Source organism: Molothrus ater, chromosome 5 (assembly GCF_012460135.2).
Source record: "Molothrus ater isolate BHLD 08-10-18 breed brown headed cowbird chromosome 5, BPBGC_Mater_1.1, whole genome shotgun sequence".
Lineage (NCBI taxonomy): Eukaryota > Metazoa > Chordata > Aves > Passeriformes > Icteridae > Molothrus > Molothrus ater.
In genome coordinates, this window is record NC_050482.2 from 61,392,117 (window position 1) to 61,419,055 (window position 26,939).

Sequence of the window (26,939 nt, forward strand, 5' to 3'; positions counted from 1 at the left end):
TTAGAATGCTGTTGTTTAAAGGTGGTGATTATTTGTAATTTTTGGTATCAGACATCTTACTGAAATTTAAATCACATTACCAGGTATGAAGATCTAATTAGTGTCTCAATACAATGCAATATCAAGTTAATTGGCCCAGATACAAAGGACAGTTTTGCTTCCATTTCATGTCTGTATACCTTTAAATCTTTTCAGAGTCTAAAACTTAGGCATAGGGGTAGATATTTTATTTGGGTTTCTTCAGCATATTTCAACTGAAATGTTTCAGATTTTTTTCTTGGGAGGATAGGCCACGTTTACCTTTTTTTTTTAAGAGGGAATCCTAATAAATTCCATCAGATTTTTTTCATGGGATTTTTTGCCCCCAAAGACCTGTATCCTGGTGCCTGTACCCAGGCAGAAGGGTGTATGTGTATACTCCTTGGAAAAGGAAGAAGTTCTTCTAAAACAATTTTTTTCAGCTGCATTTCTCTATACTCCTGTGATTTGCATTGTATCAGGCCTCATTCATGTCAGAAAAGCAGCAGGAATAGCTTTTATTTTCCAGCAGAAATTTCCATATGGGTCAGCCTTTTTGATCTTGTAATATTCTGCAGCACTGAGGAACAAACTCAGACAAATTATCATCAACACATGGAAGCTGGAGATAGATGACTGGAAGTTTTTTGGCCCATTTTTTCTCTTATTCAGCCCAAACTACTTTATTTTTAGATTATGCTACTTTGTACCCCTTCCATAAATACTCCACTCTTCCCTTTGATTGCAAGTTCATAATTAATTTATATTAACACATTTAAATCCAGAACAGGCACTCCTATAATGATTTGCAGATTTTAATAGTTCTTTGCCATCTCCTCTCTCTTCCTCCATTGATCATCTACCCCACTATTTCTTCCCAGAATTAATAAACTTTAATCCAATTGGTAAAGCCCTAGATAAGCTTCATGTGCAAAAGTTACAGTGCTGAGCCCAAATTTCCTTTTTCTTGTATCTTGTGCTAATAGATACAAGAAAATAATAATAACTCACGAACTAGTATTGTTCATGAGTTCGAGTCCTGTGTCCTTCAGATCCAGTGCTCTCAGTTCCTCTCCATTTATTCCAAATAAATGTCCTGTAGCCACCAATTTGATGTATTTGATTTGCCTGACCTAGAAAACAACTCCTCATCCATATGCTACCTGCACTTTCTGCACAGCCCAAGGGTGCCCCAGGCTGTGAACACAGGCTGGGTCCAGTTTTCTTGTTCAGGGGGGATGTGACATAGCAAGTTGGTCACAGAGCCTGCAGAAGAGTGTCTAAACACCAGTTTACTCTAAAAACTGATCAAGAAATTATACAAAGCTAAGGCTTGCTAGCAGCAAGGACTGCAAGCAGCTCCTCTCCTCAGCATTTTTCCACATTCCACCCCTCCGGTCCTCAACTTCTGGGCAAGCAGCTTCAGCTCTGTTCCACCCAGCTCCAGGCCAGATCTCCACCTTCTCAGTCTCCCCAGGAACTGGTCATCAAACAACTCCTTTTCTAAAAAAACCCTGCCTTTTTCTACCACATGGCTTTCCTTGAGGACTTCCATGCTTTGCCAGGTAATGCAAGGCTTATTACCTGCTCCTCAGATAGGAGACAGAGTTATTCAGATTACTTTAACTAGAGCTTTGTTTATTTTCTCCACAGAAAATATTAAAGCAACACCCAAAGATCCAAGGTTCCAGTCAAAAGTAATTTATTACAACCCTTTCTGCTTTTGCAGGTATGTATTTTTCATCAAGCCCCATCAAAGCGGCAATTAATGCATTTCTGCCCTTTTTTGGCCCATCAGAGCAGCACAGTTACTACATGCTGGTTTCCAAACCCAGATGCACCACTTTGTCATACCAACCTTACTTTGATTTTTCCAGCTCACATGAAGAAGTAGCTCTTGATAACTGGGTCAACAGGAGGACAACGTTTAATTACAGTTCAGAGTAGTCTCGATCATGTGTTTCCTTCTCTTTGATGAAACCCAAATAAGATCAAAGACCACAGGTCTTCTTTTCTGCCATATGGACCCTGTACTGAACAGTTGATTAAAAGTCCTTTTGGCATTAAACAGTTGGCTCCTTTCCGAATATAAAAACAACTTTTGCAGAACTAAAATTTTCCACTAAGAAAACTTTCTGTTTGCAATTAGAACAATTGAAATATTATTTTCATTGTACTCAATGAAGAATATACTGAAGTTCAACTTCTTCCAAGTTACCCAAAATGTTTCATTCTGAAGGATTTCTACAATTAACTGCAAATGCCAATTGCAGTGTCTTGTATGATATAAATTCGTGTCAATCTCCATTCTTTCTTAATGTCTTGGTATCTGTGACACAATTCAGTGCATTCTTTACTTAAAAAACATGAATGTTTCATTGTGGGAGCCACAGGATTTTCATAGCATTATGGAAAATGTGTCTGACCAGAAAATTGTGCTTTATAATTATGTTTTTGAATAGCATCAGGTTATTCAAAAGTAACATCCAAGATGCAATGCACAATGTTGGAAAAGCTTCACGTGAAAAATCACACTAAAGTCTTTTTTTTAAATTAAGAATTATTTTTCCAGATAATATGACTTGGTCCTATGAAGTTATTAATATGATTATTGCACAGTGCAGCAGCATTCACTGGTTATAGAATCAAGTTCTGTTAGCAGTCACAACAAATTGACTCCAAGTGGGGCTGCACTACCTCATTTAAACCCAAAATTTGGTCTGTGTTACTGTAGTTTCACAAGAAGTTAGAGCAAACTGTGTTTCCCTTGCTCAATGTCAAGCTGCTTTGTCTTCACACAAATTTTTAGCACTTCCAGAACAAAATCTTAGAGGGAAAACACTTCATATTTGTATTTTTAAAAGTGCCTAAAACTTGTATAAAGATCTGATGTATATTTAATATGAATATTTTTCTCTGAGAAGAAGATGCAAAATGAGATATTTCTTTCAAAATCAGGATTTTTCCTGGTTACTTATTTAACTCTTTGTTCTGCTGGTCAATTACAAATTGTTTTGGCAGCATCACACAATCAAGTATTTGTAAAATTTTATACTGCATCACAGCACAAGGAGTTTTTAGTGCAAGTACCCAAATTAAGCACTTGCACATTCAGGAAGTACTTACCATGGTAATTCTTAATCCATAAGTACCAGGAGATTTTACATCATGGAATTTTCTTCTGTTAAAGGGTCAGATTCTGTCCCTGCCTAAAAACCACTGATGTATGTGTGATACCGAGCTTGGCCCAGCTGAGCTGCTGTGACTGATGCACTGAAAAATAAAAGCAGATAAATTTGATTATCGAGGTGATGAGATGGTTGTCTGATCCCTGGGCAGGTGAGCTCTTGCCCTTGACTTTAGGAACAGGCTACCCAGGAAGTGGCTGGGTCACCATCCCCGGAGATATTTAAAAGATGTGTAGATGTGACACCTGGGGATGTGGTTTTGTGGTGGGCTGGCAGTGCTGGGTTAATCAATGGAGTCCATGGTCTTAAAGGTCTTTTCCAACATAAATGATGCCATGATTCTGTGACTTCAGATCTCTGATGCACAAACCACCCCCCAGTCTATGCCCAGCACAATTTTAAACGTCTCCCTCGTGGCATCCCTCGATTTCTGCTTCACCAAGGTAGGACCAGGCTAGCTGAGAGAAGACAAACATTTTTCCTAAAGTATCCACCATAACCTCATCCTCTCCAATGAGGACTCTCATCCCCACTTCAACTGTGATATCTTGTAAAGGGTCTTTTGCTGCTACATAGTTTTATGCAACAGGCAAAGAGATTGACAGGCATCGCTGGGAGCATCAGCAAAGGCTTTCCTGGGGCCTGACACCTTCCCTTTGCACTCCACTGCCAAAATGAATTTACAGCAAAGGCATTTGCAGACATCTCCCTGGAAAATTAGGAGAAGGGAGCCAGCCATGTGACAAACCCATCAGAGAAGCTGCCCCAGTCCCAGGCTGTCCATCATCCCTTCCAGAAGGAAGCAGTGCCACTTCAGAGGATTGTTTCTGGCTTTGTTGGGCTGGCGTCAGAAGCTCCCCGCCCTTCTGAGTTTAAGGGTTGCAGAAGCAAAGCCCAAACGTTTGACAATTTATAAAAACAAGGTTACTTTGTTTTCCATCCTAATTTCTCATTGCCTCGGCTGCTCTGCTGGCAGGCAATTCCATGAAGATACGGTCTGATAAACTGACTTTGAACACTGAATCAATTGTGTGATTTAAAGCAAGAGCCCAAACTCAGCCAGCAAGTCATAAAGCAAAAATTCATTAGAAAGGGAGCTGCAGTAAGCCACTCTAATAAGGGGCATCCTAATAGTTTTATGTTCAAAGCAGCCTTTAATGATAAATAATACTGTGTTTGAGAAGTAAAGAGACTGAAATAATTGTTTATGAAATTGCAATATATAGTTAATTTAGAAGAAAAGAAAGACTCACAGACATGCTGATTTTTAAATCCTTTTCCACAGAGCTGCCTGATACAAAGGCCATGAAAGACTGGTTGTTATTAAGTGAGATCACTCATGGCATTTCTTTTCCTCTTTCTAGCCACAGAAAAGGCAGTAAGAAAAATTAGACTGACAAATCTTCCCCTAGATGGAAAGAAAAAGCAGAGCAAAAGAAAATCCATCTGTTCTCACATGTGGAATTTCATGTTATCCCATATAAGGCCAAGTTTATGCAGCATATGCATCAAAAATCCTAAAACCCTGAGTGTTATAAAATCACCAGGACAACTGCCAAATGCCAGTTTCAAGGCATCTGTAAGAGGCTAAGACAAAATTCAGGGCACTTTGGGATTCCAGCACATGGTAAGCTGCACTAGAATAAATGGCACAACAGATTAATATTTCATGTCTCTCAAACTAAGGCATCTTTTTTAACAGGGGAGAGACCCAGCAGAAGGGACGGGCTAATCAGCTGAGCCTCACTGCCAGCAATGGGATGGTTCAGTGCCCTCTGACCAGTGTGTGCCCCCCAAACATTCCTGCTCTGGGTAGACATGAAGAGCAGGAGACTCAGAGCCCCATCCAACCTGACCTGGAATGTTTCCAAGGATGGGGCATTCACCACCTCTTTGGGCAACCTATGCAAGTGTCTCACCACCCTTATCTTTTCCTTTTATCTTCTCTGAATCTACCACCGTTGCCCTTTGTCCTGTCACAACTCTGCTAAAAAGTCTGTCCCCCCCTTCTGCTGCAAGGCACAGCAGAGAGGGGGCAGGTGTCCATCCATCCCTCAGACCACTTTTCATTCCTACTCCCCAAATCCAAGTCCCCAGATTTCTAGGCTTTGGAAAGAACAGCCAGTGCCACCACATGAAGACCAGGAGACTCAGAGCCCATCCAACCTGACCTGGAATGTTTCCAAGGATGGGGCATTCACCACCTCTTTGGGCAACCTATGCAAGTGTCTCACCACCCTTATCTTTTCCTTTTATCTTCTCTGAATCTACCCTTTCCTATTTTAGACCCATTGCCCCTTGTCCTGTCACAACAGGCTCTGCTAAAGAGTCTGTCCCCCTCCCTGCCTGGCTGCAAGGCACAGCAGAGAGGTGGCAGGTGTCCCTCCATCCTTCAGACCACTTTTCATTGCTACTCCCCAAATCCAAATCCCCAGACCTCTAGGCTTTGGAAAAAGCAGCCAGTGCCATAGAAATGATGATCACTTCTTTCATGCCAGTGTTACAGTGTCACTATAGGACATGAAATAAAAAAACGTGGACAATGGAATCTGCAAGGTAAAAAGGTCATTTAATTTCTGACTCCAACATTTATAGATTTTCAAAAGTGACAGTGGATTGGAGGGTGACAGTGCCACCTCTCTAATGACACTGGACAAACCAACAGTCCATCAAATTTCTCCTCCTCCAGAAAAGAATGCACAACAATAATTATTTAGGAAAAAATGCATTAAAAAGTCCATTACAAGAACATAAACATCAAAAAGCTTAAAAAAAAACTTAAAAGAACAAAGCAACATTACAGTACTGACCAAGACAACCTTCTCTCTGCTGACAGGGCTAAAGCCCCTGAGTGGGAGCAGAGGCCCACTGCAAACTTTGGGTTTCTAGCAGCAAGACAATGGCCACAGGCCCTTAAAGAACAGGCAGATGTTGCTGTAGTGCTGAATGCAGTCTCCACACTGTCATCTAGTGGATTTAGTGGTGATAGCCAGAGCTCAGTTTAATACTACACTGTAATTTCACTGAACATAACTGCAGCTTAAAACTTTTTCTTTTGTACTTTCTGCCTTTTCTCATCCAGTTCTCCTGGGATTTCTCCTTTCTGAATCGTCCTTTTACAATAACTTTATTCTCATCATTTTAAACCTTTACTACAACAATGCCTTTTTCTTAGGGCTACTGTAATTCCCAGGCAGGCTATTTCTCCACTGCTGGCCAGTGACTGCAGAATGTACTTCCCTTTCTTTTAGGAGACTCTATCTTTTCCTTAAAATAGAGTAGAAATAAGTTTCTTGTGTGCCAGGGCAGCATAAATGCCCTTAGAGATTTATCATGAGTGATGTAAGTGCCCTCTGATACCCCTCCAGGCTTCAAAGACAGCTCTACAGGCTGAGCACTCTGGGTGTCTGTAGCTACACAGTGCCTCTGACTCCCCAGGCTCCAGCCCCACAGCTTGCAGGCTCCTGCTCTGAAAAAGTGCCAGATAAATTCAAGTACTACAAACACAAGGAAAACAAAATTATGCCAGTTATGTTTGCCTAAACCTTACAAGTATGGAAGCATGATAAACCTGGCAGTGTGCAGGTATGATAGATATTAGCAACGTGGAGTATGACAAGCACCTCAAAATCCTGAGTTCTCCCAGTTCAAGAGGGTCTGCAAGATGCAGCTGTTGGGTCCATGCTCATGAAGGGTGTGTCCCACCTTACGTGTCCAGCTTTGTAGCTGTGGACTCCCAGACAGTGGGGTTTTCAATGCTGATCCTGTTTTGCTACACCTACCTCTTGGTATTTGATTTTCCCTTTCATCCTCTAGGGTGTAGTGACCTGTGACCTTCTGTACTTGCTCATTTCTGGAGCCAGATTGCTCCTCATTCCTGGGGAAGCAGCCTACTATCAGATAAGCAGGGCCTCCGATGCAGGGAAGAATGATGAGGACTTTATGATATCAGAAGGTTAATTAATTACTTTATTATACTGTATTATTCTATACTATATTACACTACATCTAAACTGGAACTGCAGAAGCACTCGACTCAACAAGATTTCTTGACTGTCTCCTGACCGACCATCAGGACACAGTTTGTAGAGATTGGTGAGGAAAAAAAACCACTTATATTAGAATTTAATTAAGTAATTTTTTTAGGCAAATAATTTTCTAACATGTTGACATTATATTGCAAAGGTTCCATATTGTTGTCTCCTTATTGCAAGAGTTTCATACCTCCTTGAGGTTTCTTGTAGGCAGCTCCTCTAAGCACTGAATTTGCTGCTTCCTGCAGCAGCCAACTAACTCCAGTTCCCCTCTCAACCAGCCACCCCACTCTTTTACAGCCCTCTTCTCATTGCTTACAGCTGTGGCCTGTTAAAGTCAGGCCTGTTCCTAATCTCTCATAATTGGCCCAGCTGCAACTCCTTAGGAGTAAGATTACTTTCTACACTACCTTTATTTTCTTATATTCTATCCCCCTACACTAACACATCCTACATGTTTCAAAACACAGGAGCAGTAAATGAGATAAGAATTGTTTTGGTCTCTGCTTCTCTCAGGTTCAGAGAATGTGAATCCCACAGCTGCTTTCCTGAGGAGTCAGCTCCCCAGGCTCACCCAGAGAAAACTGATCCCTTCTCTCTCGCTCTGCAGCTGGTTCAAGCATTGGGATTTTGCAACATCAACCCTATGGTCTTACCAGATGTTAAATCAGCAATTAGCTAAATATATTACCTCCAGGTCAGCAATTCTCTCACCATTTTGCAGTTATAGTAAGTCTGTGATTTGGCCAGTCTCTGTCCCACAGAAGAAATGCTAAATATGTTTGTGCTGCTTTGGCAATTTTGTCACTGGCCCATCTCAGCTCAATGGTCCCTTTTCTGTGACCCTCGACTGCATGCAGCTTCTCTTAAAAAACTGAGAGAGAAGGGAAAAGGATTTGTCAGAAGTTGTAAACAAAGGATATGAGGGCACTGACATGCATCAGAAAGGAGAAATGCAACTTCAAACATTCAGTCTAACAGTTTACAATCCATGCTCCAGAGCAGCTTTTCTTCTCTGCATCTGTGCTTCTGCATTCAGAGGCTCTATCAAAAACCTCTCGGATGAGTGCAGAGGTTATTTTTAATAAAAAATTTCAGTTTAATAATCATTTTAATGAGCCTCTGGGAAAAAAAAAAAAGGAGAGGTATCTTCCACAGGCCACAGTATTGATCTATCAGGGAAAGAAACCCATTGCCACATTCATGGCTGACTCCAGAATAAAAGCTGGGAGTGCAGGAACCAGTGAATCAGTCAACCTCCTCTAGAGAAACCTGGATTGGCTTCTTCAGCAATTAATTTTCAAGAATTGAGATCGACTCAAATGATGATAAGCAAACAAAGAAGGACATGACACAAAAAGGACAAAGAAGTAGGAGCTAACAACAAGTGCTGGAAATCAAGTCTGTGTTAGACCTTGCTAACAGGTGGCCACTCTCTGGGAGATGACAGCTAATCCACCCTCTCACCAAGCTTGTAACAGAAACTGTCCCTGCTGAAAGGGCCACTGGAGTAACAGAAGCCAGGAGGAGAACAGCGATTTCAGAACAGAATTCCCCTTCTGTATTTTATCATGAATACACAGACTAAATCTCCCAAGTGAGGTAAGTAGATATACTTACTTTGGTACTGGTGCTTCAGCTCATTTTTGGGAGGAAGCAACGTGACACCCTGCTCTGCATTCACCACTGAGAGCTCTCCAAATAGGTTTGAGTTGTTTTACCCCCACTCCAGGCAGAGCATCCTGCTACAGGATGAAACTTGCCTCAGGAATTTTTAAGTTCATTAATTTCCAGTTATTAAAAACATTTGAGTAGTGATTTGGATTTTTCTTTTGGAAAAAAAGAAGTATTTATACACAGGTAACCCTTTTATACTTAATATTTATTTAATATGAAGTAACCCTCATTTCAGGCCCAGCTTCTCTCCATCACCCCAGGCACCTCTCCTCCCCCTCTTGCAATCATTGCAGGGTGCAATACACTCAGTTTTTTCATTGAGGCAATGGACAGACCTATGGACAGGGCTATGAAAAGACAACAGGGATTTCTTCTGCTGGAATCCCAGGAAGACCTCTGGCCAGCTCCATATAGAAAACAGTGCTTGCAGGTATAGATAGCACCCATGTCTAGTGCTCATTAACTGTGCATTTGGCCCTTCTCCTGTTCCCAGCACACAGAGTGAGGGAGGTTCTCATCAAAACACTGCAGAACAGCTCTCTGCAGTTGCTTATCTCCCTTGCCACAAAGCCTCCCAGGAGTACAGAACAGCTGAAAGCCCCTTGCACTAACCCAGAAGAGTGCCTCCCTCCCAGGCAGCAGTGGAGTTTCTCATCTTACTGCACTTTCCAATCCCTGAGAGACTTTCTCTACACTGTGTATGGCAACTTTTCATCACAGTACTAAATGAGTACAAGTCCACAAAAACAGTGACATTTACAGAGCCATTAAACCCTAAGAACTTACCATGTGTATGGAATAGTCACCTCCAAATGTTAAACATGTCCACTTCGTCCTATGCTCTCTTTACCATACTCTTTCTATAAAAAGTTTATTTTTGTCATAATGTTTTAAAATTTAAGGTTTAGGGACTCATGCATCTTGTCTGCAGCTGTTTAAGGTCCTATCAGGGGAGAAATTTGCATTGGATGTACTCGCACATCAGAACAGGTTCAGCCATAGTTAGCTGCATGAGATGAAGAGCAGAAATGCTGAGAAGCAGCATCAGGCTTCACTATGGAAAGTTTTTCTTCTTGGCTCCTGTAGCTGCCCATTTATCTTGTAGCTGCTGGAGATGCCCAGAGGTGGAACAGGCAGTGTTAGAGACAGCTGTGTCTGCTCTGTATCTGTCTGTCAAGCCAGCATGACCACAGTAAGGCCTGGTGTTTACATGTGACATTTATGCACACATCCACAGTGCTCATTCCGTGGAGCAGATGGTCTCCAGGCTTTTCTCTGCAGGTACTCCTTGCAGCCCTACCACTGCTCCTTACAGATGTTTTCCTTCCAGCAGCTGTCTGAATGGATAGTGGCCAACTTAGGAGCCACAGCAATTTACCAGAGAGATTCCAGTATCAGCAAATCAGTGCAGGCACAAGTCACGTTAAACATTGTCACCGAGCCAAGATGCACTTCCTGGTATAAGGGAGGAAGGAGACACAGCTGCATCCACTGGGACTCAAAACTGGCATTCTTGCTCATTGGGTGCACAAGATCAGTGAGAAGACTTCTCCAAATATTTAGAATATAAACATCATGGGTCAATGGATCAAATTTCCTACTGAAAAGAATTCACTCAAGCATTTATGTCAGCTTCATGTATCATTGTGCAGAACAAAACTCAGATTAAATTCCTGATAAGAACTCTGTTTTGTTTGTACTGGGTACACTTAAGGCTGCAGTAAATCTTCCTTCATGCAGGCAGTATAATACAGGTAATTAAAGAAAATGAAAAACCTTTTCAGAGTTGACAACATTACTACAAAATCCTCCAGTGGCAACATTCCCCACAGACTAATAGTTTGGCATCCAGAGACAGAAACAAACTAATAAACTTGCAACTACAACCAGGAAGATCTATCACTTATTTTAAAGCTGCATTTCATCTGCAAGAATATCTTCAATTCCTATTTAACTAACTGCAATAAGCACAACTTCATATTTTTAGGAAAAAAAGACAAGGTGTAGTCCTCAAAAGTTTATTTCAAGTATAAAAATTGTTCAGTAAGGTATCTACAGGTTTTTTGTTCAGCATAAAGGTTTAATAAGATAGAAAGAATCAAGTACCAAATCTCTGTAAAAATACTATTTGATTTTAAATTTGGAGTAACAGTGAAAAGGCACTTAAACAAAAGATAGCCAATGACAAATACAACTGTTATGTCACAGTGAATGTGTAAGCAAACATAATCTAACACTTTATAAACAAAGAAATTAATCACAGTCTGGCTGAACTCAGCAGCATAATCCAGACAAGAGTGAATTTGAACTCCCTGCACTTCAACAAAAGAAATGCAAAGAAAGAGAGAAAGAAAAACAAGAGAAGTCTCCAGTAAACTAAGGGTCTGCAGCACTGTGTTCAAACCATTCATACAAGCTCCAAAAAAAGAAATGTAACAAAACTGGGTAGCAGCATAAATACTTCATAAATGCCCCTGGATCTGTATGCTTGCATTGAGGCCTTTATATTTCTATTCCCAGTTTAGAAAAAAAAAAAAGTTTCTACAAAAACAGAAGCAAAACCATCAGACTACCATAAGTGTGAAACAGAAGTGTAATGCTTTGGAATCCACTGCAGTCCCTTTGCAGCAGAAATATTCTTCTACTGCCAGCAATGGAAAGTATAATAAGTAGAAGTTTTTGAGAATCAGGAAAGAAAAGAGGCTATAACAGTTTAAATGAGTTTGTTATTTTTCGGTCAAGATTCAATGAGCTACTCTATCTTAATAAAAAAAAAAAGAATCAAAAATGCCAAAAGAAACAATACGTTTTAAAACAGCATTTACAGCACCAAAGAATATCTGGACAATAAATACAGAAGAAGATGGTAATTATTCACAAATATGAGGAAATGGGGAAGGAAATTTTCCTTCACCCACCAGAAAACTGTGGGCTTTTACAATTATTCAGCAACGTGAAGTAAACAGAAAAAAAATCATCTTAGTGTTGGCATTTTTTTCTCAGTGACAGTAAGACCTTTGATACAGGAGTGCTATCAAGACTTTTGCATCTTTTTTTCCAGATACATTTTCCTGTAGGTCTGAAACATCTCTTTTGAGCCTTTGACAGGAATGTGAAGAGTCTCTCCATCTCCTCCCAGGATCTGTATAGCTGTATCAAGGGGAATACTGTCCTCAGCTGCAAGACAGACAAGCATGTTAAAGCAAGAGTCACAAAGGACTCCACTCCTTACACATGTGGTACCTAAGACCTTCCAGTGACAAAAAAGGATGCCACAAACTTCCTTCCTAAAGCACCAGGCACTTCAGATTTAAAACCATCTCCAATGCATCTTTCAGCACAAAATGGCTATTTGGGTGTCTTCACAGGAGAGATTTCTGGAGAGTATTAAGAAAGGTATGATAGAAAACATGCATTTGTGAAAGGAAGAGAAGAAGCAAGAGGAAGGGCTAAAATGATGGCAGACACCAAAGCCCAAGGACACAGGCAACAGCAACAAAAGATGCAAAGGATGCAAACTATGTTACTTGCAACATCACAACACAAGTACCAGCATGCAAGCCCTCTGTTCTAAAGCTAAGAAGCAGATGGCAAGAAGGCTACAGAATGCATTCTGTTTCCTGTTATACCACTAGAAAAACAAAACCCAAGCTAGAGAGGTACCTAAAGCAAAGAAACAAGAAGAGCTAGGAGCAACCTCACCCAAGATTTACACAAGGATGGAACAAACAAGATCCTGAGATGAAAGTTGCCACTGTCGTGACAGTTGATTCCTAGAGGGTATAAAAGACCATCCAAAAAGCAATTTGCCATTCAAGAGAAATGAGGAAGATGTCATAGTGGCCCCACTTTTCCTCTGGGTGTCACACAGATTATCTTGTCCAGACTACTGGGACACACAGGTCCTGGAACTTGTGAGCACAGGTGTTGTGTGTGGACAGCAGCAAAGTACTGTGAAAGTCAGATTTATTTTAAAAATCACTTTCTGGTTTTGCACTAGATTCTGCTACATCACTTTCTATATTTTAAAGCATGAAAGAGTCTTTATATACAATTGAAAACTGTATTTAAATGTTACTAGTGCTACATCCAAGTTAATGGCACAGAAAAATTTCAACATTTCCAACAACATATTCATAAAGCAATAAAAAGCTATACAAATCTTTGAGACTTTTAAGTCTATTCTATGGTATCCATTTAATCAGGAGAATGAGTAAATAATAATTTTAAATACTTTATTAAGGTTTACTACTGTAAAGGACCTTTTAAAACCAAGCAAAGAGGATTAAACTTGTATTTCAAATGGGACATTCAGAAGTCACTTCACCTGTAGAGATCTCTTCCAGTTTCTTTTGCTTCACTGGTTCACATTTTAACCAATCTTCTTTTTTACTCTTGACACCTAAAAAGAAATTTTCAAAAAATGTTTCTGAGGTTCTTTATCATAAGTTTTGGGTTCTATTCAGCATTAAATTCTAACACATATACTAGCACACGCAAAAGGAAATTTCCTTTGGGTATGAAAATGGCTTCCAAGTGATGATATATACAGCTTGAGAAAAATAAAATACAACATTTGATATAAATATGCTTCAGAATGCACCATGTAAAACGTTGAAAAATGGGGTAGGGGAGAAGAGCAGGAAAAATGAATGTTTAAAGCAAAGATGGCAAAGATTATGGGGGCTATGGGCAGGATACACCTGGCCTAAGCCCACTCTATTCCTCAATGGCACAAATGATCTCTCCCTCCTCTGCCCAGCCAGACTGATGCACAAGCAGGAGAACAGGGAATACAGATCAGATCACCTTTGATCAGATCACCTCACTACACCAAGGGAATCTACTTTCTACAACTTCTACAAATAGTTTAGAAAGTCTTCTCCCAAAGTTACTTGAAACTGCCATGCTCTTAAGTATTCTAATTTCATTCACTAAGACTTAGAGAAAATTGAAGGAAAACTCCCATGTTCTTTTTCAGCTGAAGACACAGCTGTGGTCTGTCAGAGAGCAAGTTAGGATATCTCAGCCTTCAGCCTCCACAGTCCCATGTTTTCACTGTCTGCAGCTTTGTGCAACATGAATTCAAAAATGAATACATAGTTTTTATTTACAAATGAATATTTAAGAGAACATCATACCTTCTACAACGACTTTATCTCTTTCTGGAGAATTCTTTGCAGCTAAGCTTTCTTCACCAGGGGCTGGATTCCTGAACTCTATCTCTGGACACAGCTTGAACTCAAGGACTTCCTGTTTGCATGATTTCTCAACTGTCGAGACAGACACATCTTTTTTTGAGTTGCTGCTTTGTGGCACTTTGCTGGCTCTATGCCAGACATGTCTGACAGGTGATGTCTCTAATTTTGTCAGACAGATGCGCTCTTGTGCCGTACGTTTAAATGCCACTCTGTTCAGGTAGTGCTTTTTGGGTTCCTTTTGAAGATGCAGCTTTAGTCTATTTCTTCTGTTTAGGTATAGAAGATTTTTATCAGGAAACATTTTCTCAGAGCACTTGTCTTTGTTTTGACCATCAAGATGTCTTTCTTTGCTAGAAAAGAAGTTTTTAGACATGCTAGAAGATCGAGCCCTTTTTCTCTGCAGTTTAAGCACAGAGCAATCTGCTAAGGAACTCCTTGGTTTCCAACCATTTTCTCCATTCAGTTTTTTAGCTTTGTCAGCATTTAGCAAACAATTGTGTGCAAGCTGCTTAGAACTCTTTCCTTCGGATTGTTTCAATCCTTCCTCTTCCAGCTTTGCTTTCTTAAATTCTCTCTTCCCAACCATATTTTCCTTCATCTTCCGTTTGTATGGCTGCTCTTGCAAAGGATGAACTTTCACAGATTTATGCTGAGAATATTTTGTGTGTCTTGATTTGAAGTCTACAGTGCTACTATCTGAGAATTTTACAGCATCGGCTCGGTAACTACTCAATTTTTTGAGTTTCATTTCTGCTGGTAATTTTGTTTGCACTTTGACGCTAATTCCTACATCTTGCCTAAGCACCTCCTTTTGTTCCCTACAGTTTTGTTCTTCAGCTGAGTTCTCTTCACAAGTTTTAATTTTTTGTCCTTGACTGACTTCAGAATGCTTAATTTCAACCATTTCTGACTTCACAGACTGGAAAATGTCTGTTTTGGATTTTATGGTCAGACCTGGTTTGGTTGTATCTTTTGAAAGGGACTCAGTTTTGAAAACTCTCTCCTTTACGGACAACTTTGCCCTGTTGTCTGCATATGTATGATCAGTTTTTTCTCCTAACTCTTCGGAGGCTGTCTGGGGCTCTTTTTTGAAAGAATTCAATTCTTTACTTGACACTTGGGTTCCTTTGTCAATTTGTAGATGTTCCTTCAAACTGCTGCTTTTGCATTTATCAGCATCCTGGTTTTCAAAGGAATTAACTGGTCCAGTTTTTTCCTGCTGTGTTGTAGGCAGTTTGTATTCATTATCCACCTTCAGCCTAGGTTTTTTGTTCATTTCAGAAGTGTATTTGCAAATATCTTTATTTTTGCTAATACTGTCTGGGATTTTTTCAGAAATTGTCAGGTCTCCTCCCACTGCACAGTTTTCCTTTTTCAAGGCATCAGATTGACTGGATTTTTCTTCTGTCTCTGCAGAGTCAGTATTTTCAGCTTTTGAAAGTTGACAATCATTTTCCTCTGAACCAGATGTTTCTAATTGAGAGGGATAATGTGATGTTTTATATGCTACAGATGGACCACCCGTTAAAGAGCAATCTTCACTTTTTTCACTGGGCTTAGAAGTTTCTTGTGGGGTTTTTTCCTTCTCACATAGATCCTGACTAGGCTGGACACTGCCTTCAAGGTTGTCCTTGTCAGCTGAAGCCTTTTCTGACTGCTGACTCACTTCTCTCTTGCTGTCACTAGAGGGACAGTGGTTGTGCCCAGGAGACAGTTCTTGAACCTGTTCAGATCTTAACACTGCAACTTTAGTCTGATTTACTGGGTCCTTCAAATGAGAATTCTTGTCACAAATTTTAACCTCTTTTTGAGACTGGTTCTCTGTCCCTTCAGCTGCTGAACGATTTTGTGCTGCTTCTTTTGTTAGCATATCAGCACCTTCAATGCCATATGGAAACTCCTTCACTAGAGCAAGCAGCTGATCTTTTAGATATTTACTAGGCTTTGCTCCAAAAAAGTTCACGTCCTTTTCCATGCTATTTTTACTGGGCATGGAATTTTGTTTACTGTGGTCTCCTGAAACAGCAGGTGCATTTGTTTTAGCAGCTATGCTGATAGAGGAATCCAGTGAATTTTGAGCTAACTTCTGATTTATATTAGCAAGACATTCTAGGGAATTTTCAGGATGCTTGGCAGATGCCTTGAATGACGTGCTTTGTTCAGAGGTAGAAACTGCTTTAGGAGGATTGCCACTGCTTTCCTTCTCCGAATGACTTGATGATTCTTCCAACATTTTTAGCAGCAAGCTCTCTCTTTGGGAAGTGTTATTCCTCAGCTCAGTTTTACTCAAGTCCAGATGTTGCTCCTTTTGCCTTGCACCAGATGTGTTTCCTTCTGATGCCTGTGTCTCATAGACTGACTTGAACATGCCTGCTATTTGTGGGTTATAAAATTTATCACCTTCAACAAGAGAGCATACACTAGAAATACAAAACATGTCATTTTCCAGCAGAGCTGTGGATGCATCCCCTGCCTCTAACACAGCTTGCTTGTCTTCATGGTCTCTTGTACCTTCTTGAGAGATTTGACTACAAATATTTGTGCCTGATTCAGGAAGAGGAGCCTTGTTTTGTAATCCAAGCTGCAGATTTTTTCTTGCATCTTGTGCAGATTGGCTAACTTTGCTTTGGTTTTCATCACCTGCTTTGATCTGTTGCAAATGTGAGTCCACTATTTGTTCCAGAACACAATCAGTGGGTGATGACCAACCGTTTTCTATAGTTCTTTTGACAGTACTTGCCACACTTAAACCATTTTCCCCCTCTTCTTGCAAGCTACACGTGCTCCCCGAGTTGATCACTGGATAGGTTTTACCTTCAGGTGTTGGGATCTTGCCTGCCTGCTCACTTAGTGCTCTTTGTTCACTAAGTACTAAAGGAGAGACAACTGCAACTTGAGGTTCGAAATTTTTTATCAAACTGGAAGTCAGTGTATCAAGCTTTTGTCCCACAGAGGTAGTTGTTACAGGCAAAACAGCCTCATCCATGCTTTCCAGCACATGATTTTTTTCTCCCTTCTTTGTGTTTTGGTCAGAGGGTGAAACCTGATTTGCTGTGAGGCTTTCATTTGACTGTTTATTTTCCACACTTACAGATTCTGGTGGATACTTCCCCCACAGGCGCAGGCACGCAACCACCTCTTCCATAGAGTAACTACAATTGCTCTGGCTACAGGATGCATTTTCAGTAAATGGTGTTTTTTTCTGAGCTACCTCAGTCTGCAACTGAGCATCACCAGATGCAGCTGTTTCTGATGCAGCAGAGTTTGTGTGAGCCACAGATGCCTGCTCACCTTTAAGACCTTCTACGTTCTTCTCACTGGTGTCTTTTAGCAAGCTTCCACCCGAGACAGACGTATCAAGCAGCGGTTTTTCACTACACAGGAGATTTGTCAGTATTTTATCAGCAGTAGCACCAGCTGTCTTCTCTTTCAGTGCATTTGTGCTGCTCAATACAAACTGAAGAAATGATGAGTTCTCAGGGCCAATTTGCACAGTCTTTGATGCAGCCCTGACAGAGCTCCCTGCTGGAGTAAAACACGAAGCACTGTTCGAGGAAGTCACAGTTCCTGGAGAAGAGGCCAAGGCATGCACATCCCTTTGTTCCAAGGTGCTCTCAGGATTATTAAATTGAGCTGGGACTTTGCTCTGAGAGGGAACAGGAGTGAAGCTTGATGAAAGACTTCCCTGCTTCACCTGAGGGCTACTTTGAGTCACCTCCAATCTTCTGTTATCAGCACTGGCTAGGTTTTTGTCATTTCTTTCTTCATGTGGAACCATGAATGTGGGCCTCTCTGTCCTCACTGCTTCAGATGGGGGAGGCTGTACATTTTGTTTGGGCATACATGGAAGACAATTAGAAGGAGAACATGGATAACCAGGAGGAAGAGAATGAGTATTTTTTTCATTATAGATTTTTTTTTTATAATTATGAACCGTTTCAAGGAGGACAACCCTTTTTTTAAGACATTTCAGCTTTTCAGCTTCCCAAGCTAGTCTCTCCTTTGTAATTCCTCCATGTGTTGCTGCTGCTGAGGAAATCTGAGCATTAATAGGCCCATTTATCAAACCACTAGTCTGGCTCTCTGGAACTGAAGCAGGATCACTCAGAGGCTTAGAAGAAAGAGCTTCTATTTCTTTCACAACATCAAGCAGTTCTTTGGGAATGCCAGGGGATGACACAGAACTTTCACTAAAAGACCGATTTACTGTCACACTTCCACTTGGATTACAGACATTCCTGATGGATTGACTGACTTCTCCAGGTTGCTGCTTCTGACAGTGTTGCTGAATACTGTTAAACCCAGGAGCATTTTTTGGGTCCAGTGGGAACCTCTGCTGGGTAATGTTGTATCCATTGGGTACATTTTGCATTTCCTGTGGTACACCCATTGAAGATTGTGCTGCAGGCCTTGAAACACAGCTGGCAGGCAACAAAGATGGTGCAGAACATCCTCTAGGAGCTTCTGATGCCATCTGACTCTGCTGAAATTGTGGCAGCTGTACAGTTGTCCCAGTATTTTGATTCACCGAATACAAAACTTTACACTGATTATTGGAATTAAACATTTGGGGTTGAACATGTTGCCCGGAAGTAGGGAGAGGAAAAGAATTATTCTGGGGATGAATGCCACCTTGATGTAGTGTTGCAAGTCTCAGGGAATTATGCTGCAGCATTTCTGGCTGCGCCGTGTAAGCGTTGGTGTTGGTGTACTGGGGCTCCCCAAGCACATTTCTCAAATTATTCCCTGTGTTCACTTGGGAGGACAGGGGGGGCACATTCCTGCAGGGATAACTGTAGGGATTAGACACTGGCCAAGAAGTCGGAGTCATCTCTGGCCGCAAAGGGGAATTCTGAAGGGGAGGTTTCAGACCTGTTCCATACATCGGCTGATGTCTTTTAACTGAGAATTTTGACATAAAGAAATTATTACCAGTTACAGATGCTCCTGGCGAGGTTTGATCTGAAGTTTTGAATCCTTCGGCATTTACAGCAGGGAAGGCAACATTGATAGTTGGCATATACACGATTTGGTTATTTTCCGCACGAGTGCATGTATTTTTAGAGGAGTTGGCATTTGTCTGAGGAAAGCCATGTCCATTAGGAAGTAACTGAGTGAAACATGCTCCTTCACTTTGTAGGTTTGTATTTGCATCAGCATTCTGGACTGGCCTTACGTTCCAGTCCATCTTTTCTTGTTTTCTTTTTCTTCAGGCAAAACCAAAATGCTGAAAAAAAATTTTATAAAAAATTACAACCTTTTGATCAAGACCTATTTCACTTACTAAGAAGTGATTTAGAATGCATCATGAACAGAACTGTTGAACCTAAATTGCTGGGTAGGAGAGCAACCCCAGCACAACCTGTGGACATCAATGCTGTCAATGTCAAGTTGCATAAATTGTTTCCCAGAACACAGTAAAGTATAAAAAGAGAAGCAACTAACAACTCTATTGACAATCTAATGACTAACAAAACCTTCACATTATTCTGCTAATTCTATTATCTATCAACCTTTTAATTTAACAATAGATTGCTGCATTTGCCTTCTTCATGCAAAAACAAAGGGAAAAAACCCCCAAGGCACGTGTGTAACACAACATAGCAATACTTAAGAGCTGAACATAAGAAACACTATAGAATAAGATACAGGCCAGGGTTTTCAGACAATAAGACTCAATCTCAATTACACCTTTAAATGCAACAAAATATATGGAAAAAAATAATTTGGGTTTAGTAAAAATCTCTCATAATAATGTGACCCACTAGTTTAATTTTGAGAATGTGTCTCTAGCAGGCTACAAGCAAAGAGCCCCTAGTTCTGTTGGTAGCATTAACTTACTCAGCTGGGAGAAGGCATGGAAAAGCATGGAGATGACACCTTCATAGCATGAAGCATGGAGACGAGAGCAGCACTTCTGGAGCTGACAAAGCCACATATCCCTAAGCCTTCATGTGCCATATTCCAGAGTGCACATGGATTACCAACTGTAGGACATGGGGTTGTAATTATCAGAGTGGTTAAGGTTTATGCTCACCAGAAGGCCCTGGACAGAGGCACAGCTGCAGGACAGACACATGGAAGTCAATGGAAGAGGGAGAGGAAGTTAGGAGCGAGGAGAGAGCCAGTGAATGACAGTCGGGAGTGAGATTGGGATTGGCTGGAGGAACACGTGGACAGCACAAGAGCAGGAAGCTGATTCGCTGAAGGAACATGTGGCCAGCCCATGAGCGGGAAGCTGATTGGATGGTAGAGCACATGGACAGCACCATGGCAGCTGAGCTAGCCAATGGGTGCCTTCTTTCTGTTAAATTCTGTTAGGTCTAGGTTTGGTTTCAGTTATGTCAGGTAGAGATTTAAGGTATAAAAAGGGTGCAGTTTCTATGATAAACTGATCTCCTTCAGATGCTTAAGGGAGCCTGTGTCGCTTTGCTCCCCACTACTACAGATGGCTGGCCCAAATTGGGACTTATAGGGTGCTGCAGAGTGAGTGGACTGCTCCAGTAAGCAACTCCCACTAGGTCAAGGAACCGGCCAGGAAGAGTCCGGAAAAGGATCTGGGGAAGGATCCAAGAAGAGTTTGGGAAAGAACTCAGGAATTTAAAAGTGCACACACCTCACCTGGAAGGTGAATAGCCCACTGGGAGCAAATATGGGAGGTGGAATATCCCTGGAACAAAGCAGGAGCTTGGGCCGGGTACGGTGGCTCCTACCTCAGCAATCTGTTAATATGGCTGATGTGAAACTAAGCACCCTGCTGGACTGGGTGCCTAATCACATTAAAGATTTCCCCTTTAATGGACCCCTTCAATCAGAAACCTGGCAAGCAGTAGGACAGACACTTTTCACTACATGGGGGACAACCATGGCAGCCATTAAAGGATTACACAGCTTTGCAAGCTGAGTCCCCTGAACCTTCAGCGCCACCAGAACCTGAATACAACCCCAAGATTGACCCAAACCTTGCAGAATTGCCTTATCCTGAGATAATCCCAGCCCTGCAGAGCTGCCTTACTCTGATAAAAATCCCTGCATAGCTGCCCCCCTCAGTGCAGAATTCCCACATTACAAGCAGGCAGTGGGCTCGTTCCCTGCCCAAGATGGCGACGAAGTAGTCCAGCAATGGCAAAAATGCAGGAAAGCCACAACGAAGGAGGCAGAATTGGCCTCTTTTGTTACAGCCTGCCCAGTAATATATGTGCCAAACCAACACCCAGCATACTAAGAGCTGGACTATAAGGTAATTAAAGAACTGAGGGCGCTGGTAAAAGAAAGCAGTTTATCCTCCAATCCATCATGCTAAACTGCCTAGAACCCATCAGCACTGCATACGTCCTCACACCCCACAATATTTTAGGAAAATAATTGGAAAAGTATATGTGATTAGAGAAGCAGATGGGTTTCTTTGTAGATGATAAAAGTGGGAAACAGGATATAAAAGTTGGATTTGGCCTTGGGAATGGATGAAGTCAGGAAGACTCCCAAACCAAAACTGGCATCAACTGAAGTTAAGACAACTCCCAGAGCAGGGACTGACTAAATTAAGTTGGCACAATTCCCGACAGGGAGTCTAAAATAGTGGTCTTATCTATGAAATAAGTAAGATTTAATTGGAAAACAGTGCCTTACTTAAATAACACCAAGCTTAATGTGCATGCGCCACCTGCCAGGTTATTCAAAGGACAGAAGATCATGAGCCTTCCTGTGAAAAGCCCACCAAAGAGCCAGAAGACCCCTTGGAAACAAGTGGAGCATGCACTGTGTAGTATAGTGATGTAGATATTAGGAATCAAAAATAGGAGGAGATTTACAGAAAGTATTAATGAATATGTATTAGCATACAGTATATAAGCTGCATTGGATCCTTTTGTACGTGAGGCAGGGTGGGAAGCCCTCCCCATATCCCGATCGATTGGTTTTGCTTATGCTTTATCCGAACCACTGCCAAATTTCTTTCTTTAACTACTGGATTTGATCATATTATTTTATCTCAATTAAAACCACTGCTAAATTTTAAGTCTGTAGTTTATTAAATTAGACATATGGGACCTCATTCAAAACAAAACTGATTCTAACAGTGAGGCAGTTTGCAGTCTGGCTAACCAATTATTGAGAGCTATGTACAGCCCAGGCAGAAGCGCTGCAGGACAGAAATCCATCAATCACCACTGCACAGCTGACCAGAGTGCTTTTGCAGTCCCTGCAGCGCAGACAGGCTGCCCACGTGGTGCATGTGGTATCATCGCTCACCTAGCCCTGCAGGCCCTGTGGTGACTCCTAGGAATGGGTACCAATCCTAATCTTCTTTTGCTAAGATCCTACAGGGTCCAGCGCAGTAATTTGTGCAGTTCCTGGACAGACTGCAAGCCACACTCTCCCGATAAGTCGACAATGATGAGGCCAGAACTATTCTGTTGCAGCAGCTTGCTTTTATAAACACAAATGAAGATTGTAGACAAGCATTGCTTGCTGTTCGTAACCCACATCCTTGTGACACAGCAGATATTGGTTAGAGTGTGCTAAAACGTGGGAACTGCTGCTTAAAACACTAACTCTGGCAGGGGGTTTAGCCACACTCTTCCAGGCTCCGGACACACATGCAGGGGTCAAGGCAGGCCGGCCCCAGGATGGGGAACGGGGTGAGTGGGGATCAGGATGGTCCTGGTGAGCACATTGGTGGTGCTCAGCTCACTGCAGGTGGCCTGCAGGCCAGCCTCTGCTACAGTCCTACCCTCATGGCAGCTCAGGCCCTCAGCACAGCCACAGGCACATCAGGGACTGCCAGCCTGTCAAGTACAGCAACATCACGCACAAAGCGTGGCCTGGTGACAACAGCATGGCCGGCCTGTGGCTGTCACCAGAACACTTGTCTCGCACATCCACTCAGAAGAGGCAGCCAGAGCACAGGGCCACCAGCGATGAAAGCGGCCAAGCCGTGCTCTGCCGAGGCGTGAGGCCACCAGCAGCGGGTGGGGGCTCCCCGAGTGCAGGCCCTGCCATAGTGCAGCTGTCACTGAGGGGCTGGGCCAAGCGGGGGGATGGCACTGCCAAGGAGCTGAGTGACAGCTGGGAGATTGTCCTTGGCTGGAGGAATGCCTGGAGAGCACCATAGGAGTGTGCTCCCCCGCTGATGGAGTGACAAAACTATCCTCTGTCCCCTCAAAAAGGAAAGAAGCCCAGAAGTCCCTCTCCTCAATTAGGTGAAGAAAGGCACCTCATAGGCCCAGAAAACTTCACCTCAAACTTAAGGTTAGCTAACTGGACAGAAGCCAAAAGGTCCTGCCTGGGCAATTTAGTAGAAAAAAAAGTGAACAAAGAAAGTAATCACTTTTGTAAAGTGTTTTACCAGGAGCAAGAACGTCTGGCACCTTGCTTGGCTTTTCTGTTTCTTATTTTGCCTTTTACTAAACTTTTTGTTTCCAACACTGCAACAGAAGCCATCCTGCTGATTTTTATGCCTCCAAGAGTAGCTGAGCAATCTTGGATGTGTTAAAAAGCCTCCGAGAGCTTATTAGACCTGGCTCCAGGAGCTTACTATAACACAGCATATGAGCAGGAAGCTGATTGGATGATAGGACACATGGACAGCACATGAGCAGGAAGCTGATTGGATGATAGGACACATGGACAGCCCACGAGCAGGAAGCTGATTGGATGATAGGACACATGGACAGCCATATGAGCAGGAAGCTGATTGGATGATAGGACACATGGACAGCCCACGAGCAGGAAGCTGATTGGATGATAGGACACATGGACAGCAGCATGGCAGCTGAGTCAGCCAATGGGTGCCTTCTTTCTGTTAAGTTCTGTTAGGTCTGGCTTTGGTTTCAGTTATGTCAGGTAGAGATTAAAGGTATAAAAGGGTGCAGTTTCTACTGATAAACTGATCTCCTACAGATGCATAAGGCGTTTTATGTCACTTGTCCCCCACTGCTACAACCAACAAACCAAATGGGTGAGCATGTTATTCTGTAAGTTTTTTAGAGGCAGTATTTTCAAAGCCAAGCACTATTTCAGCCTCCAAAAATGCACAAAAAAGCCCAAAAGCCCCCAGGACAAAATACAAGAATGAATGTTTGCCTGCATCTTGACAAGCTCTTCTCAGTATGGTCACACCCAGCTAGCACAGAACAAACACCTTGCTTTGTGCAGGGTCTTAGACAGTCTCTAAACAGAATGTTTCATGCCATTTCTCCCAAATCACCAATGGGAGACTTTCCTTCATGGGCTCTTTTAGATTTTAAGATTCTTCTGATCTCAAATTTGAGAATGAAAAATATCACTCATATCTAGCCCATAAAAAATGAAAGACCCAGTGTTATAATTTTATAGGTGTTATTTTCAAGATTCAAATACAGCTCTATCTTCTTCACTCTTTTACTTTCTCTGCTCTCATAAGACACCAATAACAAAAGAAGACAGGAAAACAAAGTGGCATATAAAATTCCTAAAAAACATTAACATCAGTGTCCAGGCAATACTTACAGTGATGCAGGAATCTTAGCAAAGAAAACCGACTTTTGTATCCAAGGTAAACCTTTCAGGCTGCTAACGTTACACTGGGTATTTCCTGAAGAATGAGTGGGGATAAAACAAAATCACATCCTTGAATTAGACAAATGCTGAGGAAACTTAAGATATTTACATTTTCTGGGAACATAACTTGTGAGAGAGGCAAACAAGACTAAGATACCAACCATTAGTAACTGTAAAATCCTTGCTAGAGGAGGAACTTTGACTACGTGCAGCCCAAAACTTCAATAAGAGTAGAATCCTACCATTATCACTGTCAAGATCAAAACAAATTAGGAACCCCTTACAGGCTGGAGACAAGGGGAGGGGTTCACTGCCATGTTAAGTCCTATAACTTATAATGGATATACCTTGAGGTTCTTGTAAACCATTATTTGAGTTATATGTTACAGGAATTATTATTAGAGGAACCACACAGGACCATCTCCAAGAATCGCCTGTTGTTTTGAGATACACTACACTAACATATGCTCAAAGATAAAGGCCTTGAGATGACCAAGGTCCCCTGACTATTTCCTGGGGCAGTCCCAGAGATTTGGGATTAAACAGAATTAGGCTGGTTATCAATCATTCTTTAGATGTTGCCCATGTGCCAGATAGAGTCCTATGAGTTTGTCTTCCATCTGAGGCCCAGCAGCACCCACTAGTTAAGAGTCCTGGCTCACTCAGAGCCCACTAGCATGGTGCCCAGCACCACAGGGTCCCAGTTTGTCACTATGGCCTTGAGTTAGAGACAGGAATGAGACAGATGAGACGCTCGTTTCTTCGAGCAGAATAGCTGAATCTTCATTGCACACAGCTCCTTTCATCTGGTATCAGAAGGCACCATGTTGGAATCCAATGGGTCAGAAAATCACTGAAACTCAGTTCATTGCTTGGTAACGGCTAGCGTCCATGTCCATCAAATGTTTTTCTTTCTAGGTATGTTTACTTTTTATCTTCACGGACTCTCACAGGATGGACTCCTTATTTTTGCAGGTGCAAACTGTTTTCTCACAAAAAGAGATTGTTATGCAAACTGCTTCTCATTCTTATGATTCTTTTCTCATGAGAACTCAACAGGCCAGCTTAGCCAGAATAGCAAGGCCTAAACCATGCTTTACAACCTTTCTTTTATAAGGTTTTACCTATATGTACCACCAACTATTTTCTGCTATGCTTGTTCTGCCATCCTGCCTCCTCTGTCAGGATGCAGCCACAGTTACCACCAAACCCCTTGTGTCAGAGGAGCTAAAAACCCCCTTAAGCCTGTGCTAAAGGGTCCTGACCCAAGGAATCTTGAAAGCCTCTTTAGATCCAGGTATTCCAACCAGGCAGCACACAGAGCCCCAACACTTGTTTCACCAGCTTTTACCAACAAGCCCCATTGCTGCACCTTTTCACACCAGGGCTTGATCAAGGGCCCTAGGGCCCTTCCCATCTCTTCATCAGCTGGAAACCCCCCAGCCCTTGGTTACCCAGACTTACCAGACACACAGTTAGCACCCCAGACAGAACCTGATGATCCTTCTCAGGTGCCATGGAAGGCATACCTTACAGAGACTTTCCATTTGGAAAGTCAATCATCAATGCCATCATCATCTGTGTGTCCTCATGGACAGTCAAAATTCTGCCTTCAGCTGATCACGAGGGAGGGGGAACACTTCTCTCACCCTCTGCAGTAGTCCACAGGTTACAGATGCCCCTTCAGCCCTTCCCAAGATCAGTCAAGTGTGACTTCCCTAAGAGCCAGCCAGCCTGAGGATCTGTTTTTGAGAGGTTCTAACCTCTGCTGTGGAGTAACTCCTATACAATCCCAGTCAGGTCTGCACAGCAGCAGTTTATCACTGCATGCAGCTGCAGAGCCATGCACCACAAAGAACAGGCAAGTAACAGCCTCTGCTGAGCTGAACCTTGCCCAGCTGGGTCAGTGACAGAGTTTATATTTATATACCTCTGTGTTACATGCCTTGTTTTTCACAGGACTACAGGCACATGTCAGATGAACAAGATGCAGTAAGCTACGAGAAAGAATGGTAACATACAGATTGCTTCAGGTAAGCTCCAGACAGTACATCCTTTTACAAGTATTCCACCCCAATAATTTGGCCACTCTTACTCAGTGAGGCCGTGCTGCAGATATTTCTAACTGAAAGGCGTACAAAGCTTTTTTACTTCCACAGACAGAACCAGTCACAGACCAGACCTTCCATGATGCTCCAGGGAAGCATCAAATTACAATCTCCTGGTACTTCTGAATCAAACTTCCCCCTACTTTGGGCACTCTGAGAAGCACCTCCCCTACC

General features: G+C 42.1%; 1 protein-coding gene across 6 annotated transcripts in view; it reads right to left on the reverse strand.

Annotated features, from left to right (window-relative positions):
* Nucleotides 1–3,144: 3,144 nt before the first annotated feature.
* RESF1 (retroelement silencing factor 1) overlaps nt 3,145–26,939 on the reverse strand; it is a 36,897-nt gene continuing 13,102 nt past the window's right edge. For 2 of the 6 annotated variants that reach the window (XM_036400537.2, XM_036400539.2), the window contains 4 exons: nt 24,607–24,691; nt 14,059–19,345; nt 13,245–13,319; nt 5,757–12,094 (listed from right to left, as the gene is read on the reverse strand). In XM_036400537.2, coding sequence (XP_036256430.1) covers nt 11,952–12,094; nt 13,245–13,319; nt 14,059–19,306 — 5,466 coding nt within the window. In that variant the 5' untranslated portion in view covers nt 19,307–19,345; nt 24,607–24,691 and the 3' untranslated portion in view covers nt 5,757–11,951. Of the gene's footprint in view, nt 3,292–5,756; nt 12,095–12,960; nt 13,320–14,058; nt 19,346–24,606; nt 25,504–26,939 lie in introns of those variants that run through there. The other 4 variants (XM_054514812.1, XM_036400540.2, XM_036400541.2 and 1 more) reach the window with 4 other exon arrangements.